Consider the following 19,738-nt stretch of genomic DNA (forward strand, 5'->3'; position numbering starts at 1 on the left):
TTATTTTGTTAACTGGTTAGTAGATTGTCTGGAGTTGGCCTCCCTCCTGTCCTCTTCCTTTCCTTGCTTAATCCTTCAGTAGCTGTCCCTTTTGTCCTGACCTGGACTCCGGGGAGTCAGTGATGAATCTAAACCTAGTCCTTTATCCCGTTTGACTAGAGGGGAGTATTTGGGCATTTAAGGCATGGTGATCAGTCCTGTGATAGGAAATGCAGGCATTTGGGGTCCAGAGGCAAGGTCTCATGCAGCTGCAAAGGGATGTCAGATTGGCTGGCCTTGGAGCTTTTCTGTATCCACCTGTCTCCACCTCCCCTTACCTGGCTGCTATTCACATTGGTGATTTATGGTGAAGAGACCATGTCTCAACAAATAAGATGGTGAGCAATTGAGGAATATACTTGGTGTTGACCAGGCCTCCACACACATGCACCTGTGCCTATATGCACATGAGTACCACACACATACATATACCAGGAAAAAAAAAATAGTAAAGATTTAAGTATCTTTTATGGAACACTGCCCTTTGGGCATGAAGTGGCCAATGCCTTCTTGAAATGAGAACAGCTGTGGTTACTGACAGGAGCTTCAACAAGACCAGGCCAGCGTCTCTGGCATGTAACTCTGTCCTGGCTGTATGTGGTCATGGAAGGTGCTCAAATACTAGTAGGTGGAAGGTAATTGAAAGGGGACTAGAGGGAAGCAGTTTCCAGAGGAGCCACTCATGCAGGGTCTTTCAGTGACATAGCTGTGAGAGTCGCCCATCTTCTGTAAATAACCTCAGTAAATCATTGGTTCAGCAATTTAGACCTGGGTGGACTCATCCTTTGACCTGTCAATTGGTGCCCTAATGTGGGGTGAATAAACTGTTGTCATTCCTCTGGACAACTAACACAGCAGTGTCTAGTCTGTCTTTTGCTATGGCTTGAGGAGCTACCAGTTGACCAACCAACTAGTGGATATGAGGAATTTTCTCCTTGTAAAAGTATGTCAGCAGGAAACTGAAGAAAGAATGATAATTAAATTAGGGTATCAACTCTGTGTCATCCCCAGTGGATCTGGTTATCAATTTCTTCCTATTCATGGGCCTTTAAAATGGGCTTACCAGCAAGCCTGCAGTTAATTACACATGCTCCAGGTTCCATTAGAGGTTCTGGGCATCAGGATCCGATAATTGGCTCAATTTATAAAGGTTAAATTAATAGGTATCCTCCTGACCATGAATCATGACTGACAATCTGTCCTTCCCAGATTACCTGTCTTTCAAGCAGATAACAGCTACCTGCCCGTGGCAGTGAGTTGCTCATATTTTCTGCTTATTAAATCCAGTGCTAGATAGCTATTAAGTGCTCTGAAGGCTATAAAATGAAAACTCAAGAGTGTACTGCTGAGGTGCCCGATGTTTTTAAGCAGTGTCTTGAGGAAGTACACGGAGTACCTCAAGCCCCTAACTCCCCTCCTCCTCAGCATGGAGTCAGAGTTGAGTGTGCAGTGACATGCCTGTCACTGTTAGGGTTTTTCTGGAGCAGATGACTCCTTGTGCACTGACAGAGAATGCTGAAGACAGTCTCCATAGTCTGCTGCAGCTGTAACCAGCAACCTGTTCTGGGCTGCGCTTCTGGTTTCACCACTGGGGCCTAGGGATTTCAGTTGTGGTTCCTCGTTCTAGAATCTACTTCCTGTGTGTGGTTTGTGCAAACCCATCTCACCTTCCAGCCTGTGGCTCATTTCCTCATTTTGTGAGACTTTTTTCTTCATGGGTATGTAGAGTTGATTTAAAAGCACAGTGACTTGCACAGACAGACGGACGGATGCATGGTGGTTAGATGGGAGTTTTCAAAGTGATAACTAAAACTGTGCTTGAGGCTGCCTGGTAAATCTCTGTAGCTCTGATGGATGAATCAATCTCCTCATGGGACTTAGGCACTGAGGAGGGTTAGGAAGACCCAAAGCAAGCCCCCTGCAAGAAAGCAAAGCAAAACAAAACACAAAGTACATAGAAGGTGGGGCAGAGCCTGGCAGGCCTTAGTGCTGTTAACATATGCTTCTTCATGTCTGCCTGATGACTCACAGAAGACCGATTTGTGAATCAGATAATTGGGCTGGCCTTCAGCAGCCCTGATCCAATTTTATGAGAATGAAAACAAAACAAAAAACTACAAGTGGGGAAAAAAAAAAAGAGGAGAAGACGATTTAATACCAGATTTTGTGCAGTTTGGAGAAATGCCCCAGAAGGCCAGACTGCCCTGATGAGCAGAGGTGGGCTTGGGTAAAAAAGTTCACCAGGGTTTGGTAAGTGTTGAAATTAACCACGTGGCGGTAGAACCCTGCCGTCCAGGAGGGTGGGCACATAACCCGTACTCTTGCCCGCAGTCTGGCTCTGTTGCTGTCTGCCTTGGGCTCTGGTGTGTCATTTCTTTCTTGTGACAGGGAGCTGGTCTAGTTACTTTGGGTGTTGTGACTAGTGAATGAAATAAGACTATTTTATCAAATCTCAGATGCAATCAATTACAAGCCACAACTGTCCTTGTACCGTTAACACAGGAGCGTTGTCATCGGTGAAGGCAGCTTGTTTCACATGTGATGTACTTGAAATCCAGAGCTGTTATAGTGTGTACAAGCCCAGCACAGAGGTGAACACCTGTAATCCTGCCACCGAATCACACAAGTTTGAAACCAGTCTGGGCTACATGGCAAGACCTTATCTTAAAACAGTGGACAGTGTTTTTTTTTTTTTTTTTTTTAAGCCAGCATATTGGATATGAAGCACTTTGCTGTGTAGTCCTCTGGGGTCATATCATACTTGATCTTGATTATGTGAGTCCTGTGGGTGAGACAGAGTTAAGAATAAACCCAGTGGTGGGGAAGCCCCAACCAGACTGGGTCGAGAGCATCCTCAACTGCAAGAGGAAGAGCCTCCAGGCCTCCATTCATAGCTGTGGTCTTCTCCCAGTGGCTCAGGCCCTCACGTTGTTTCATTTTCCAGCTGTATGGAGGTGTCTGGTTAGGAAATTCTTACTCTCAGGAAAGTTGCTTTTTTACTGGTTTCCCTCCAGGTTGGCTTGGAGCCATGAGGTTTCTTCCTGTGATAATTAATTGTGTGGAGTCTCCTGACTTCTGGACTTTGTAACTGTCTTGGCAGCCCTTGGCTAACTATGGTTGCTGACTCACAGACCAAGGGGAAGCTTGGGCCAGCGCACCTGAGCCCCACAGTGACTATGGGGTGTTAGCATCTTTTACGGAGACCTGTGGCTACACCAAAGGCCTTGGTCCTGTCTGTGGCCCATTTGTCTTCACCGAAGCTATTTTAGGATGTGTTTTGATTACATACAACTTTAGTTTATTTCCATGGCCTCACTGAAGGAAAAAAAATGATGGTATCATTAACTTTTCTCTGATCCCCTCTGGTACAGTGACCACTTAATTTACAATAAAGGAAGACTTGGAGGAAAAGTACATTTCTTAGCTGGGTTCCCTGCACATGCCTGTAAATCCCAGTGCATGGAAGTTAGAGGCAGGAGGGTCATTGCAAGTTTGAGGCCAGCCTGGTTTACCATAGCATACTCCTGGCTAGTGGGGTCTGTAGAGTGAAGTTCCACATAAAGGATAAGTTTGGGGCTGGAGAGATGGCTTAGCGGTTAAGCGCTTGCCTGTGAAGCCTAAGGACCACAGTTCAAGGCTCGGTTCCCCAGGTCCCACGTTAGCCAGATGAACAAGGGGGCGCACGCGTCTGGAGTTCGTTTGCAGAGGCTGGAAGCCCTGGCGCGCCCATTCTCTCTCTCCCCCTCTATCTGTCTTTCTCTCTGTGCCTGTTGCTCTCAAATAAATAAATTTTAAAAAAAAAGGATAAGTTCATTTCATAGCGAAACCCCAGTAGCTGGGACTTAGCAGAGAAAAAATTCAGAGGACCCCTATTTGAATACGATGTTTTCTGGAGAACTAAGTCTGCTAAAAACAAGATGTAAAAGTCCTTATGCTCTGAGGGGGAAGGGTGAGAGCCCAGTAAACCCGTCTTGGTCCGTGGTTCCCGTGGAACTTGTTGCATAGACTTGTTTGCTGTTCATTTTCTTTCCTTCCTTTCTCAAGGAGCCCTTTAGAGCTATAAACCACAGGCTGCAGATCTTGTCATGCCTGGGCTCCTTGAAGAAGTGGCTGATTGAAGAGTCAGGGTAGGAATATAGAAATTTAGAGCTTCTTACAATGCCAGAAATCAGGAAGTACTAGAGAAAAAGAGGATTGGGAAGATTAAGATCAAAATTCTTTGTGTACATTAAAAAAGAATCAAAAATAAAAGAAAAAAAATAAAAATAAAAGGAAAAGGGCTGGAGGGATGGCTTAGTGGTTAAGTCGTTTGCCTGCAAAGCCAAAGGACCCAGGTTCGACTCCCCAGGACCCACGTTAGCCAGATGCACAAGGGGGCGCACACGTCTGGAGTTCATTTGCAGGGCTGGAGGCCCTGGCGCGCCCATTATCTCTCCCTCCCCCCTACCTGCCCCCCCCCCCCCCCCCCCCCCCCGTCAGATCGAACCTGAGTCCTGTGGCTTTACAGGTAAGTGCCTTCTGCTAAGCCATGCCTCCAACCCTCAAATAAACTTAAAAAGAAGAAGAAGAAGAAACGAAAAAGAAGCTGTGTGCCTCTGACAAGGGCTGGCCAGTCCATGTGTGCTGTTCTAGATTCTTCTTAAATATCTATTAGGCCACTGTAACCCTGGGAACAATTTGTGCCGTCCAAGTTGAGGTTGAGGGACATCCCCCAAAGAACTGATTAGTACCGAAGTGTCAGAGTTAAGACCAGGAAACTGTGAGATCGAAGGGGCACTGTGTCTCTGTGACACTGGCGGGGAAAGGACCATCATGGAGAAGACCCTGCCATGCCAGTGCCATCCTTGTCCTGGTTAAGTGTGCCAAGCAAATGTAAGGGCTGAACGCGAGTGAAAGATGTTGGGACCTTTCTGTTTTCTCTGCAGCTCCTCTCGAAATCTAAGACTGTTTCAAAGTTAAAAAAAAAAAAAAAAAAGTTAAATTAAAAAACAAAGCACAAAACAGCAGCCAGATTCTTGTCCTGGACTGGCTGGCTGTCAGTCAGCCTCATCCTGAGCAGTGAGTATTAATTACTTCATGAGCCCTTGGTCTCATTTACACCTAGTAATTAAAATTGATTTGGAAGTACATGTTTTTAATATGTAATTTTTCTCTCTTTCTAGGGGAGGCACCTGTGGCCGAAGTTCCCTCCTCGTTTGTGATCCTGTCTGTGTGCAGTTTAATGATAATAATAGTATTAATTGTAAACTGTGTTTCCTGCTGTAAAGATCCAGAAATCGACTTTAAGGTGAGCACAGGTGACCCAGATGTTTAAAATCATCACTTGATGCATCCATCGCCGGAGTTGCTGTAGGTCACAGACTTGTGTAAGAGTCAGGCCTGTAGATGTGTCTTGCCTGAGTAAATAGCAAGCACTGTGGGCCACAGAGTCTCTGTCACACTTCCAGCCCTCCACTCTCATTGTATTGCCACATCAATGATAGATGCTTTGTAAACAAATGGCCCTGGCTTTTTGCCACTAGAATCTGATTTACAAAAGTCGCTTGGACTTGCCTACTGGTTGTCTTGTGACAGCCCCGTCTTTAGAGCCTCTGACCGGGAAGCACTTAGCTGTGGGGGCCTCAGGTTCTGTTCAGGCGAGAAGCAAAGCATGATTGGCTTCACTTGCTGTAGGGCCTTGTCACGGGTGCAAGCTGGTTTTTGGCTTCTTTCGTTTCTGTAGGCTGGCACATTTTGTGGCTGCTACCTCACCAAGGCAGAGAGTCCCCCATTATTTTGTACATGAGGAAAAGTACAGAAACCTCCAGTTTATTGTGAAACCTTTGATTCCCCAAAGGAAGAACACTGCCCATTGCAACGTCCTGCCAGGGCCGGCTAACAGCAGGGCTAGCTTTGTAGTGGCAGGTGGACACTGTCAGCAAAGCAGCCAGGAGTCCTGCCCTATAAATTGCTGCACTCCTGCTGGCATGTCAGGGTCCTGCAGAGCCTTGTTAAAAAGAGCTAGCTGTGATGGTGCATGAATGTGGTCTCAGCACTTGGTAGGCTGAAGCAGGAAAATTGTAAGTTCAAGGCCGGCCGGGGGTACATAGAGACCCTGCAGCTCAGTAGTAGAGCACTTGCCTAGCATGCACAGTGCCCTGGGCTTGATCCCCAGCATCACCAAAAAAGTGCATGCGTGCATGCAGAGAAAATAGCCCTTAATGTGAATCCCACCAATTGTGCTGGACTAGCCTGGAAGTCCAGAGAGCCACTGATTCATGTTTGCAAACAAGTTTTCCTCCAAAACCTTCTTTTCCCTGGGTTGATGGACCCAGTTCCTAGGGCCACTTGCCTGTTTTTAATGTGTCCGGTCGCTCTGCACCTGGAGTGAGCGAGAACGCTGAGGACGTAGGGAGGGAGGTGCGCCCTCCTCTGGGCCCAGTACTGTGTCAGCACTGAAAGCTGGGAACAGGGGAGGCCGCGGGAGAAGGTCTGTAGCTGTGGGCTGCTGGTGCCTGTGGCTAGCTATGTGCGCAGCACCCCCACCCCAGGAGGAGGGGCCGGGCCACATCTCTACACACACCTGAATGGGAACTTCTTGACTGCCTTACTGGGCCATAGCTATGGGGACAGAATTTGTGTCCCATAGGCCATCAGTCTTGCTGAGAGACTTCACAGAAACCTGGTTACTGGGAACAAAGATAAAAGTCTGATCCCTGTTGGTGATACTGAAGTCTGGCCTCTTCTCACATTTCTCCACACCTCTTTCCTGCCTTCTATTGTTTTCAGTGTTTTGAGCATTGAAAGGAGTTCATTGTGATGCAGCTTCCAGGCTGGGAATTTGCCTCAGTATCTAAGTGCCCACTGCAGGCCAGGGAATTGTGATGCAGGGTCATGAGCTATGTGGAGGGTGCCCCTCTGCCCCAGCCTGTGACTGCCTGAGGGTGCTTACTCTGATGGGCTGGCCTCCTCTGACTTGCAGCTCTGCAGTTTTGGTGACCCCAAGAAAGACACTTTGCAGACCAGGAAGCTGTGGTCTTTGCTAGAGTGACCCACCCATGTACGTCCAGGTAGCCACTGGCATAACTTGAAGTGAGAGACTGACCTTAGTTTATTATTTTGTTGTTCTTACCCTGTCATATCTTTGAATTTTTCTTAACATGCTTTTTATTTATTTGGTGCGTGTTTATTGATGAGTGTTTGGCGGTCAGATGACAACTCGGGGTTGCTCTTCCACCTCTTTTGAGGCAGGGTCTCTTAATTCTCTGCTCCGTTCTCCATGCTAGGTAGTCTGCAGATGTCCAGGAAATTCCCCGTCTTGCTGGAGGCATACAGAGATTACAGCTTCTGGCTTTGTTTGTTTTGTTTGTTTGTGTTTTTCGAGGTAGGGTCTCTCTCTAGCTCAGGCTGACCCGCAATTCACTAGTCTCAGGGTGGCCTCGAACTCATGGTGATCCACCTACCTCTGCCTCCCAAGCGCTGGGATGAAAGGTGTGTGCCATCACACCCAGCCTCTTTGAGTACTTTTTTTTATCTTTGAGTCCTTAGGGTCATCTACTGGTACATCTAATGGTTTGTCATGTTGCTGCCGAGTTTTGAATAACATTTTTAGGTAATGTCCAAAAGAAAAACTAAGCAATCTTCTCCTCCTCCTCCTCTTTCTCTTCCTCTTCTTCCTCTTGAGACAGTCTTTGACATGCAGCCCAGTCTGGCCTGGACTTCACTGCGTAGCTTAGGCTGGCCTTGAATTTAAGATCCTCCTGTTTTCACCGCCCAAGTGCTGGGATTATAGGCGTGTGCCATCATACCCAGCTTTGAACAGGTTCTTCTGTTCAGAACCCGTCACTGATTGAAGTTAGAGCACTTCATTTTCTCTTGCTTCTCTCATACGAGCAATGACGTTTAATGCATCAAGAGCACGTATGGCTTATATGAAAATAATGTCTTCTCAAATGCATATAAAAACCTGTGTCAGAGCCGGGTGTGATGGCACACGCCTTTAATCCCAGCACTCAGGAGGCAGAGGTAGGAGGATCACCATGAGTTCGAGGCCACCCTGAAGATTTCATAGTGAATTCTAGCTCAGCCTGAGCTAGGGTGAGACCCTACCTCAAAAAAAAAAAAAAAAAAAAAAAATCTGTCAGAGTAATCTGTCGTCACACTTTGAGTTTTTCTTGTATTGGGCAAGGGGTGGCTAAAGGAGGGTGCTAGAAAAGGGCAATGAAAAGGTGATAGCAGGAGAACCAAGCTCGTGTCCCCCGACTTTGCAGCTGCTTTTACGGTGTCCTCGGAGGTCATCTGAAGGAATGACCCACTTGGTAATTCATACCTCTGTTAAATTAACCTGGCACCCGGTGACACCGGCATGCAGGAATGGGGACAGGAAGGCTCAGAGCAGAGGGTCAGGATAGATTTCGGCCCAGCACAGCCCCTTAAGATTGCCGCAGCCTGAAAAAAACATTTCCTTAGGGTTTTTTGTTGTTTTGTTTTATTTTTGTGGTACTTGAGGTGGAACCCAAGGCTTCACACATGCCAGGCAAACTAAGCTATATCCTTAACCCTCTTTTTACTTAAAAAAAAATTATTTTCATGTGTGCATGCATGTGCACATATATGTAATTGGCATGCCAGGGCTTGCCATACAGGAGCCCCAGCAATTCTCTAGTCTCTGCTCTCCACAGGGGTAAGGTCACAGGTAGGTGTGGCAACACCCAGCCGTTATGTGAGATGCAGACATTCAAACTTGAGCCACAGAGCCATCAGCCAGCTTCCTCGAGCCCTCTTGCTTGTAGAAATTATACTGAACAGCTGAGCCATCGCTCCAGCCCTTCATTTTTAAATTTTACAGAGAAGTAGGACTTGCAAAAATGTTTTGAGTTTAACTGTTCTTAAAAATCACATTGCCATTAGAAATGAATGTACAATTTCAAAATAAAATTAACTTTTTTGTTTTGTTTTTTAAAGGCAGGGTCTCACTGTAGCCCAGGCTGACCTGGAATTAGTTCATTTTGTAGTCTCAGGGTGGCCTTGAACTCATGGCAATCCTCTTATCTCTGCCTCCCGAGTGCTGAGATTAAAGGTGTATGCCACCACATCCAACCCAAAATTAACTTTTGACCTAGTATGCAAAGAGATTTGTGAAAGTAAAAGAATTAATAGTTCAAAAGGCTGAAAGAGTATTTCCATGTTAAGTTCTGTAGTCATTTTAGAAAAATTTGTAATTTGAACTATCAGCTTTAAAAGTTACATATAAAATACATGTAATTTATTTATTATAGTGCCAAGTGTGTGATACACACCTATAATCTGCAACCTGCAAAATGTGAGACCCTGTCTCATATAATCAGAAACCAGGGCTGGGGAGACGTTCAGTGGTTAAAGGCAAGTGCTGGTAAAGCCTGCTGGCCCACATTCAATTCCCCAGCACCCAAGTTAAAAGTTAAGCCTGACACAAAAAAGAGCACGTGCATCTGGAGTTAACTACAGCAGCAAGAGGCACTGGCACACCCATGTGTGTGTACATGCACACACACACACAAATTTTTTAAAGCTGAAAGTCAAACAAGACAAAAAAAAAATTTTTTTTTTCAAAGTAGGGTCTCACTCTAGTCCAGGCTGACCTGGAATTCACTATGTAGTCCCAGGGTGGCCTCGAACTCACGGCAATCCTCCTACCTCTGCCTCCCGAGTGCTGGGATTAAAGGCCTGCGCCACCACGCCTGGCTAGGTTTTTTTCTTGATGGGAGAAATTTTAACAGACTGTTCCAAATGAGTGGATAAGCATTCCTCTCTTAAATGTTAGTAATTGTCTTTTCATGTTTGCTTCCTTTGATTTCAGGAATTTGAAGATAATTTTGATGATGAGCTAGACTTCACACCACCAGCAGAAGACACACCCTCTGTCCAGTCTCCAGCAGAGGTCTTCACGCTCTGCGTACCCAGCATTTCCCTTCCAGCTCTGTCTCAGTCCCAGCCTTCTGTGGGTAAGCACTCTCAGCCTTGTTTCAGTGGAAGCTTCACTGGGAGGAGGTGATGGGCCGCCCATCTCTCTGCTCCTCAGTTATTTCTCTTCCTTCTGCTCCTGGTGTTGCTGCACAGGATGGCCGGGGCTACTGCATTCTGTTTCTTGTTGGCTTCTGGATCTGCCATAAGAATAAAACTAGCTTCCCTGATGATTGAAATTGAAGGCTCAAGTGGGGCTTCTAGGGCTGTGGATGCTGCTTTGTTGGTAGAGTACTTACCTAGCATGTATGAAGCCCTGAGGTTCACCCCAATGCCACAGGCACCAGCCGTGGTGGCTGTGTCTGTAGTTCCAGGGTCAGGAGTTACAGAACACCCTCAGCTATGTGGCAGCCGACCTGGGCCACGTGAGATTATCTCAGAAAAACCAGCCTTCCTCAAAACCGGCAGCGGCTCCTGGGCTGTCGTTTAGCTGCTGACTTCTGGTGTCTAGTTCTGGACAGTGCTTGTCTTGGTTTGTGGACATCACTGACTTATCTTTACTGCCTGGGCGTGGAGGCCATCTTCAGACACTGGAATCAAATTTGCTTTTCATAAGCCTCCTAAGATAGAGAAGTTAGACTAGATACTAGTTCACTTCCTGCTGTAAAATCAAAAATAGCTACTGTGGGACAAAAAAATAAGGTTTTTCCAAGACTAGAAAAAGAAGGCTATTTGTCTTTTTTTTGGAGCTAAGCCTGCTTTTGTTGACAACCATGTGCCCTGTGGGGTATGTTGAAGACAGTGTAAGTCCAGGTTATCCTCCTGCCCATATACAATGACTGAAAAAGTAAGATGGGGCTGTAGAGGTGGCTTAGCCGTTAAGGCACTTGGCTACAAAGCCAAAGGACCTCAGTTCGATTCCCTAGGACCCATGTAAGCCAAGTACACAAGGTGGTGCATGCGTCTGGAGTTTGTTTGCAGTGGCTGGAGGCCTTGGTGTGCCCATTCTCTATGTCTGTCTCTATCAAACAAATAAATAAAAATAAAATACTAAAAAAAAAATAAGTGCTAGGCATGGTGGTGCATGCCTCTAATCCCAGCACTTGGGAGGCAGATGTAGGAGGATGGCTGAGAGTTCGAGGCCACCCTGAAACTACATAGTGAATTCCAGGTCAACCTGGGCTAAAGTGATACCCTACCTCGAAAAACCAAAAAAAAAAAAAAAAGAAGAAGAAGAAAGAAAAAGTAAGATAAAACCTAGGGAACTTTATATAAAGTATTTGTAAACTAAAGTATGCTTAATATTTGTAGATTTTGCAATATATAACCTTTTCTTTTTTTCCTTTTGGTTTTTTGAGATAGGGTTTCACTTTAGCCCAGGCTGACCTGAAATTCACTGTGTAGTCTCAGGGTGTCCTCGAACTCACGGCACTCCCCTTGCCTCTGCCTCTCAAGTGCTGGGATTAAAGGTGTGTGCCACCACACCCAGCTTTTTTTTTTTTTAATATATAGCCCTAATTTCTGTAAGCAATAATACCCTTACTTTAACCAAAATAGTGTTTGAAAGGAGTCCATTGCATGTTTGGGATAGTTGAAGCCTGAGAAACAGGCTACTCCATCTGTGTTAGTATCAAGTAGTAGAACCCTAGCTCACATGAGCATTGGTAGAAAAAAGACTGTGGGAAGAGTGGGTGTGAGCATGATCTTGGGGGACAGCAGGAGCTAGAACCTTGAGCTTGGTCAGTGTGTGGCGTTCTTTGCTCACTTCCTGTGTCTCAGGTGGGCCACTTCTTCAGTAGGGAGTGTAATTCCAGTTCCATGCCCTTGTAGCTTTCATGGAGGCATTCTGGATGGCTTAAACTAAGCCACATGTAAGAGCCATTGCCTAGCAGGAAAGCAGGGACTGATAAGAGACCACAGGTTCCCTTCAAACACTACTGGGATGGAGGCTAAGGAAATGGCTGAGTGGATAAGAGAACTTGCCATGCAAGTATGGGACCATGAGACTGTCTTAGTTCTATTCCCAGAACCCACCTGAAAAGCGGGGCAAGGCTGTAACTACAGTTCTGACTAGAGAATTGCTGGGGCTTGCTGGTCTACCAGTCTGACACAAGAAAACAGTAGTTCTAGGTTTAATGAGAAATTCCATCTTAAAGCAAGAACGTGGGTGACACTTCTTGCTGTCCTTTGCATTGTACCCGTGAAGTAGCTGCATTTGTGCATACAATGCACACACACACACACACACACACACACACACACGACATTGTGCCTACGCAGTGCCCGCATCTGTGTGTCCATTGTACATACACACACACCACATATACATACATAACACAAACACACGAGCACAGACAGACTTGGGCATAAGAGAAATTACAGTGAGCCAGGCAACCATCCTAATTTGTGTGTGCATATGCTCTCTGTGCTTTCCTGAATCCTCCTATTCTGAAGCCTCTCTTAAAAGGAAGAAGTCATTCTAAGTTTCTCTGTTTAGAATACTACCAGGATTTTAATCATCCTATGATCTGAGTCCTGTCCATGCTTGCCACTAGATCTAGAGTATCAAAGAAAGCATAGTTATCTGAAACATAAAATAACAATCACACTGTAATCTCCATGGTGACCACTAAAAACATACAAGGTACTCAAATATCACACTAAAAAATTCAATTGCATGCACAGGAAGAGGATTTCCATGAGCAGGTTTCCTGACTTTATTTTATTTGTGTGCACATGCATGTGGAGGCCAGAGGTTGATATTGGGAGTCTTCTTTGATCACTGCTCTCTACCTTATTGTACTAAGGCAGGATCTCTTACTTGTACCCAGGTCATGCTGATGCAGCCAGTCTAAGTAGGAGCACATGGTGGAGAGAATCCCTGGTCTCCGCCTCTCACGTGCTGGGATGAAAGGTAGTGATGGGATCCGAACTCCGGTCCCCATGCTTGCAGAGCAAGCACTTTATTTACCTAGTCATCTCCCCAACCCCTGTATTTATTTCATTTTTAGGTTTAAATTTTTTTTTTTAAGAAATATTTATTTGAATGGATGCATTAGGGCCTCTTGCTGCTGGTGCAAACTCCAGACAGATCTGCCACTTTGTGCATCTGACTTTATGTGGTTACTAGGGAATTAAACGTGGGCCAGCAGGCTTTGGCCGGGGAGATGGCCCAGTGGTTAAACACTCCCCACCCCTACTTTTAGTTTTTTGTTTTGAGACAGATGCTCAGGTAGCTCAGATGGCCTCAAACTTACTTTGCAGCTGAAGATGGCCTTGACCTCTCCTGCCTCTTCCTCCCTGGTATTGGCTTCACAGGCATGCATCTCCATGCCCAGCTTTCTTGCCTTTAATATAGCCTATTTAACTTCCTTTTTACTAGAAGTCAACATTTAATAGTTTTTTGTTTGCTATTTTTTTGAGGCAAGGTCTCACTTTAGCCCAGGCTGGCCTGGAACTCAATGAGGTGATCCTCCTACCATAGCTGCAGAGGACTGGGATTAAAGGTGTGAACCATTACATCTAGCTCCGGATTTTTGTTCCTGGCGGGGGTGAAGGGTGGATTTTTTTGTATTTAATCTGTATTCTGTCACCAAATAACTTTTTTTTTTTTTTAAATGGTGCTGAGGATCCAAACCAGAGCCTCCTGCATGCTATCCATCTCTACCTCGGCCTTACTTTTCATGGTTTTTTTAAAAAAGTATTTGCTGGGTGAGGTGGCACATGCCTTTAATCCCTGCAGCACTTGGGAGGCAGAGGCAGGAGAATCACCATGAGTTCGAGGATACCCTGAGACTACATAGTGAATTCTCACTCTAGCCTGGGCTAGAGTGAGACCCTACCTCGAAAAACCAAAAAGGTAAAAAAAGAGAATATGTATGAGCGGTTGTGCCAGGGCCTCCTGCCATAGCAAATTCCAGACATATACACTACTTTGTGCATGTGATTTTATATGGGTACTGGGCCATCAAAACCAGGCCATGAGACCTTGTAAGCAAGCTAAGCCATCTCTCCAGCCCACTTTTTTTTTTCCTGGTTTTGTTTTTCAAGGTAGGGTCTCACTGTAGCCCAGGCTGACCTGTAATTCACTATGTAGTCTCTGCCTGGCCTCAAACGCCTAGCAATCCATCTACCTTTGTCTCATGAGTGCTGGGATTAAGGTGTGTGCCACCACCCCCAGCTCAGCTTTTTATTTATTTATTTTTTTAAGGTTTTGCATTCACATTAAATCTATAACCCACCCGGGGTCGGTTTTTAAGTGTTGGCATCTAGCTTTGGTCTTCTGTCTAGATTGTGTTTGTGGGGTGGGGGGGGGGAGGCTCAGCTTTGTTCATTCATTGGCCTTTAGTGCTCTGTGTTTCCTGCTCTGTGGGTTTCTTCTGGGCTCATCTGTTCTTCTCCAGTGCTCCTGTCTTAGTGCTCATAGCTTCATCATAACATATGATTTGCACAGATTTTTCTCACATTTGGTAGCCTTTCTCGGTCATTACAGTTTCCTTTGAAGCATAAAAGTTGTTAACTGATGAAATCCAGCTTGTCTTCTTTTTTCTTCTTCTCTTGCTTATATTTTTGGTTTTGTACTGAAAGAATGATTCCCAGATCCAATATCCTAAAAATTTATTCCACATCTTCTATGAGTTTTATAGCTTCAGTTTGGTTTTTTTTTTAAAATTTATTTGGAAGTAGAGAAAGAGAAGGAGAGAGACACACTAGGACCTCCAGCCACTGCAAATGAATTCCACATGCATGTGTCCCTTGTGCATATAGCTTATGTGGGTCCTAGGGAATCAAACCTGGGTCCTTTGGTTTCTCAGGTAAACTCTTAACCGCTAAGCCATCTCTCCAGCCCAGCTTCAGGTTTTAAATTTGTTTTTTGATCCTTCTGCCTCCACTTCAACCTCCAGAGTGCTGGGACTACAGGTATGTGCTTCCACACGTAGTTTTAAGTAGTGCTGGGGATCAAACCTGGAGCTTCGTGCAAGCACTGTGTCCAAGGGTAAGATTTTAGTTTAATTCGTTAGTATGCTGATTATTTAGCTGTCCTGGGGCAGTGTCCTCATTGAACTGCCTTGGCACCCATTTGGAAATGGTATTTGTTCTTCATATTTGTTTACATTTACTTCTGGACATTCAGGTGTATCCCACTGAGAAATAGTCCTGTTTTTGTGAGTGCCACACTGTTTTGATCACTGTAGCTTTAGTTTTGTGGTAATTTTTGAAAAGGGGAAGTATTTGTCCTCTAACTTGGTCTGTTTTGAGTATTAGAGATCCCTTGTATTTCCCAGTGTTTTTTATGATTTCCTTTCCCATTCCAGCAGAACAAGCCATTGAAATTTGGATAGGAACTATCATTAATATTTTAATGTTCAATTTTCTTCCTTCTTAATCTCTTTTGAATTTTTTTATGTGTTTTGAAGAGGTGACTATAATAAAAATTTGACCAACATCTTAAATTTATGATAGTTAGTTTGAATTGATTTAATGTCAATGTACAGCTCATTCCTTCATTTAAAATTGTCACAAATTACATCTTTATACATTTTGTAAATTTCTATTGATATAAATACATAATTTTAATGTGTTCATATTTTTTAAAATTAATTAATTAATTTTGGGTTTTCGAGTTAAGGTCTCACTCTAGCTCAGGTTGACCTAGAATTCACTATGTAGTCTCAGGGTGGCCTCGAACTCACAGTGTTCCTCCTGCCTCTCAGGTGCTGGGATTAAAGGCCTACGCCATACGCTCGGCTTAATGTGTTCATATTTTAAATCATAGGAAATAAAAAGAGGAGTTAGCTATATGTCAATAGCACAATGACATTGGCTTTTGCACTTAACCTGTTTAGTTCTATTTACTGGAGACCTTCATTTCTTTGTATGGCTGAGTAATTGTTGACTACCTTCGTATTTCATGAAGCACTCCCATGAATGTTTACTGTGGAACACCCATATTGGCAGCAAATTCCTAAACCCTTATCTAACATGTCTTTATTTCTCCTTCATTTTTTAAGCGTGGTTTTGCCAGATAGAGAAGTCTTAGTGCTCAGATCTCTTCCCAAAGCTCTTTATCTGTTAGTGCATTGCTCTGGCCTCTCGTGACTAATTAGTTGGGTCTTATTGAGGATCTTGTGTACATGATGAGTCGTTTCTGTCTCTCTGCCTTGCCTACTTTCTCCGGGCTTTTGCAGTTGCATTGGAATGCGTCTTGGTGTGAATCTCCTTGGGGTTTCTGCTCTTAAGATTTTGTTGAACATTTTGGATATGTAGATTCATGTCCTTAGCAGATCTGGCATTTTCCACCATTGTGTTCTCTAATAGTTTCTTCTCTTTCCTGGGACTCCCAGCATGTCCACATTGGTCTGCTTGGTTGCATCCCCACAGTAGAGTTACTGAATCAGGAAAAACAAAACAAAAAAATGCAACAGTACAAATTATTAAAATAGGGTCATATGTATATAAACATATATATATGTGGTTAATGTTGAAACTTACTAGTTTGAAAGAAGTGCTTTCTATATTTGTTGTAACCTTTATTAGCAAATGCATTAATGATTGTACTTTATAGGTTATGTATTTAGTATTTATATTTTCAATTTTCTTTTTTTTAACAGAAGGCTTGAAGTCTCAAGTTGCCCGCCATAGTCTAAACTATATACAGGAGATTGGAAGTGGCTGGTTTGGAAAGGTAAAGGTTTTTACTTTCACATTTTTCCCTGTTTATAGGTGCAGGTGCACTTAATGGTATAAAATGAGGAAGCTTGTTTCTGGTGTTCTTTCAGTGGAGAGGCCAATTTCTTTGAAAAGGGGCTGGGGGACAGGGAAAAGGTGGTTGGAAGTTTGAACTGGAGAAGGTTTTATTTATACCTTCTTTATGCCACTTTATGGGAAAGTAGGTCAGCTAGGGGTTGGTGGCCAGTATTGAGGAACTGCACAAATTTTAAAGTGAGTGGATCAGAGGCCGCAGAGAAGGCTCACACAGAGTGGCTTGAAAAGCCTATTGGCTTGGGTTTATTTCCCCACTACCCATGGAAAGCCAGATGCAAAGTGGTACATCTGTTTGTGATCCCAATGAGCCTTCAACAGTAGGAGAAGGAGCCAGTTTGACTGTAGCAAGAGACCCTGTCTCAAAGAAGGCAGAGTGCAGATATCTTGAAGTTGTCCTCTGACCTCCACGTGTGCCATAGTGTGCACACATGCACGCACACACAACTCAGTCAATAAATTTTTTTTTAATTAGAGCATCAGTTACTGTGGGGGGGGGTTCTCTTTTGGTGCTTGTCATAGGCTGGTAGATGGATTCAAAAGCACTGAGGTTTGGCCTAGCTAATGTGTTTCAGAGAGGGGCAAGGGACGGTGATAAGGGCTGAGGAGGGCCTGTAGCAGGGGAGACAGTGTGGGGGGGTGCGTTATGGATTTGCAGGCAAATTTGCCCTTTGTAGGGTTAAATTGTAGGAATAAGGGGTTTGCTGAGGAAGCAGAAATCAATTCAGGTTTTTGAAAGTTAGATAAGTATTAGCTAGGTCTAGATCCATGGGAATGGTTGCTAGAGTGTAAGAAAGACATTTAGCAGTCAAAGGAAAAAGTATGGAAAGGTCATCATGTGTGGTGGCGCATGTTTATAATTCTAGCACTTGGAAGGCTGAGGCAGGAGGATCAGCTGTTTAAAACCAGCCTGGGCTATGTGAGACCCTGTTTCCAAAAAAAGGGGGCCACTGGAGGGATGGATTAGGAGTTAAGGTGCTTGCCTGCAAAGCCAAAGGACCCAGGTTCAATTCCCTAGGTCCCACATAAGCCAAGTACACAAGGGTGGGGGGGACATGTATCTGGAGTTTGTTTGCAGTGGCTAGAGGCCCTGGCGCGCCCATTCTTTCTCTCCCTCTCTCCCTCTTACTATCAAACAAATAAAAATTAAAACAAACAAACAAACAAACAAATGGAAAGATCAGCTGTTGGGTTGTCTGTAGACAGTGAACACGGAAATGTTAGCGTGGTGGAGAAGCACAAGCCCAGCCAGGTGTTATAGCAGCCCGCCATTATCCCTCCCCTCTTTAAAAATGATGCTTATTATATATGCACAAGCTGCTTATTTAAAGCAAAGAATATGATCTAGTTACCCTCCAGTGTTTTCTTCACTGGTCTGTCCTTGCATTCCTGATAAATCCGTGGAGTTCTGTTCAGATTTTTACTTTATTTCCAGGGCATTAAATTTAACCTACTTTATAAGAACATAGGAAAACCATTTTAAAAGGCCACCCTCTAATTAAATTAAAACCTTTACTTCATCATCACTTTAAGATGAAATGTGTTTGAGGCTGCTTTTGCACTGTCCTATATTTAATATTCCCTGGTAGCTGTTTTTTATGAGATAGCTTTTTCTCATCTCATATTCTGTTCATTTCGGTGGACTGCTTTTTTTTTTTTTTTTCCTGTGTTTTGGCTGAAGTTTTGGGACGAGTTCAAGGCTTGATGTCATCAGAATACCATGGATTTTCTTCAGCTTTCAGTATACACTAGCTGTTTGTCTGCTGGCCTCTTCGTGTGCAGCATCATAAGAGAACTCCTTTAGTTGTGTTTGCATTAACTTGCAAGTCAGCCTGTCTAAATGTCATGGTTTATTTCCATGAAAAGTGCTTTTGAGATGAGTAGAAACATATATGTAAGAATGTGTGGATGTCATAAATACCTGATGAATAATTTAAAATGACATTTGAGTATCTGTCCCTTCCCCCTTCTTTCCTTCCTTCCCTTTTCTCATCTTTGTCCTTCCCTTCTTCTCCTCTTCCCTTCACTCCCCTTTCTTCCTGTCCTTTCATGTTCTTTTTTTTGGAGGCGGGGGGGGGGGGGAAGGGCGGGGGACAGGGTCCCTATGTAGCTGAGGCTGGCATCACACTTTCCATCCTCCTGCCTCAGCCACCCCTAGTGCTGGGCTTGTAGGCATACTCCAGTTAAGTATTTGAGTTTTCTGATCTTTGGTAGTGTGTACAGTAACACAGGCCAGCTAGTTGTGAATTGTTTACCTTTATTTTGTTTTCTGGTAGATGAAACACATTTCATTTGGGAGTAACAGGAAAAACTGTTGTTTGGTTTTAGGTCCTCCTTGGAGAGATTTACACAGGCACCAGTGTGGCAAGAGTAATCGTAAAGGAGTTAAAAGCAAGTGCAAGCCCAAAGGAACAAGATAGCTTTCTGAAAAACGGTGAACCCTACTAGTAAGTAAGCTGTAATATGTGTTCTGCAAACACAGCTTGTGGTTTTGAAAATTCGGTGTTTAAAACTACATTGCCACTTATGCCAGAAACCCAGTCTCCTGAGACCACAGATGTCTGCATTTCAATTGAAAATCACTTAATCATTCCAAGAGCTAGGTGTTGCAACTTGACTAAGAGCAGATGACACCAACACAGAGGTGACGTACAGAGATGCTGGACTGTCTGGACTGGTGAGGACTTGAAAGCAGCCACCATGCGGACGTTCACTGAACATGTGCACCATACCCGGAGGAAATAAGAGCTTGAGCAGAGAAATGAAAGACAGAGAAGAACTAAGTGAGAACTTTAGAACGAAAAAGTAGATTAAGTCAAAAGCAAAAACTCAGTGGAGGGACTGAGGAGGGTGGCTCGGTTGTAGAGCACTTGTCTGAGGACCCCAGTTCAAATCTCCAGCACCCTACTCTAAAAGCCAGGCATGGTGGCACGTGTCTATAATCCCAGCACTGGAGACAAGAATCTCCAGGGCCTGTTGACTAGCTAGTCTAGCTAAGTCAGTGAGCTCTGGCTTC

General features: G+C 44.3%; 1 protein-coding gene across 1 annotated transcript in view; it reads left to right on the forward strand.

The window, feature by feature from the left end:
- Lmtk2 (lemur tyrosine kinase 2) overlaps positions 1-19,738 on the forward strand; it is an 87,306-nt gene that overhangs the window by 3,183 nt on the left and 64,385 nt on the right. The window contains exons 2-5 of the mRNA XM_045142803.1: positions 5,202-5,326; positions 9,857-10,001; positions 16,572-16,645; positions 19,051-19,169. Coding sequence (XP_044998738.1) covers positions 5,202-5,326; positions 9,857-10,001; positions 16,572-16,645; positions 19,051-19,169 — 463 coding nt within the window. The remainder of the gene's footprint in view (positions 1-5,201; positions 5,327-9,856; positions 10,002-16,571; positions 16,646-19,050; positions 19,170-19,738) is intronic.

The sequence above is a fragment of the Jaculus jaculus genome, chromosome 2 (assembly GCF_020740685.1).
Source record: "Jaculus jaculus isolate mJacJac1 chromosome 2, mJacJac1.mat.Y.cur, whole genome shotgun sequence".
Lineage (NCBI taxonomy): Eukaryota > Metazoa > Chordata > Mammalia > Rodentia > Dipodidae > Jaculus > Jaculus jaculus.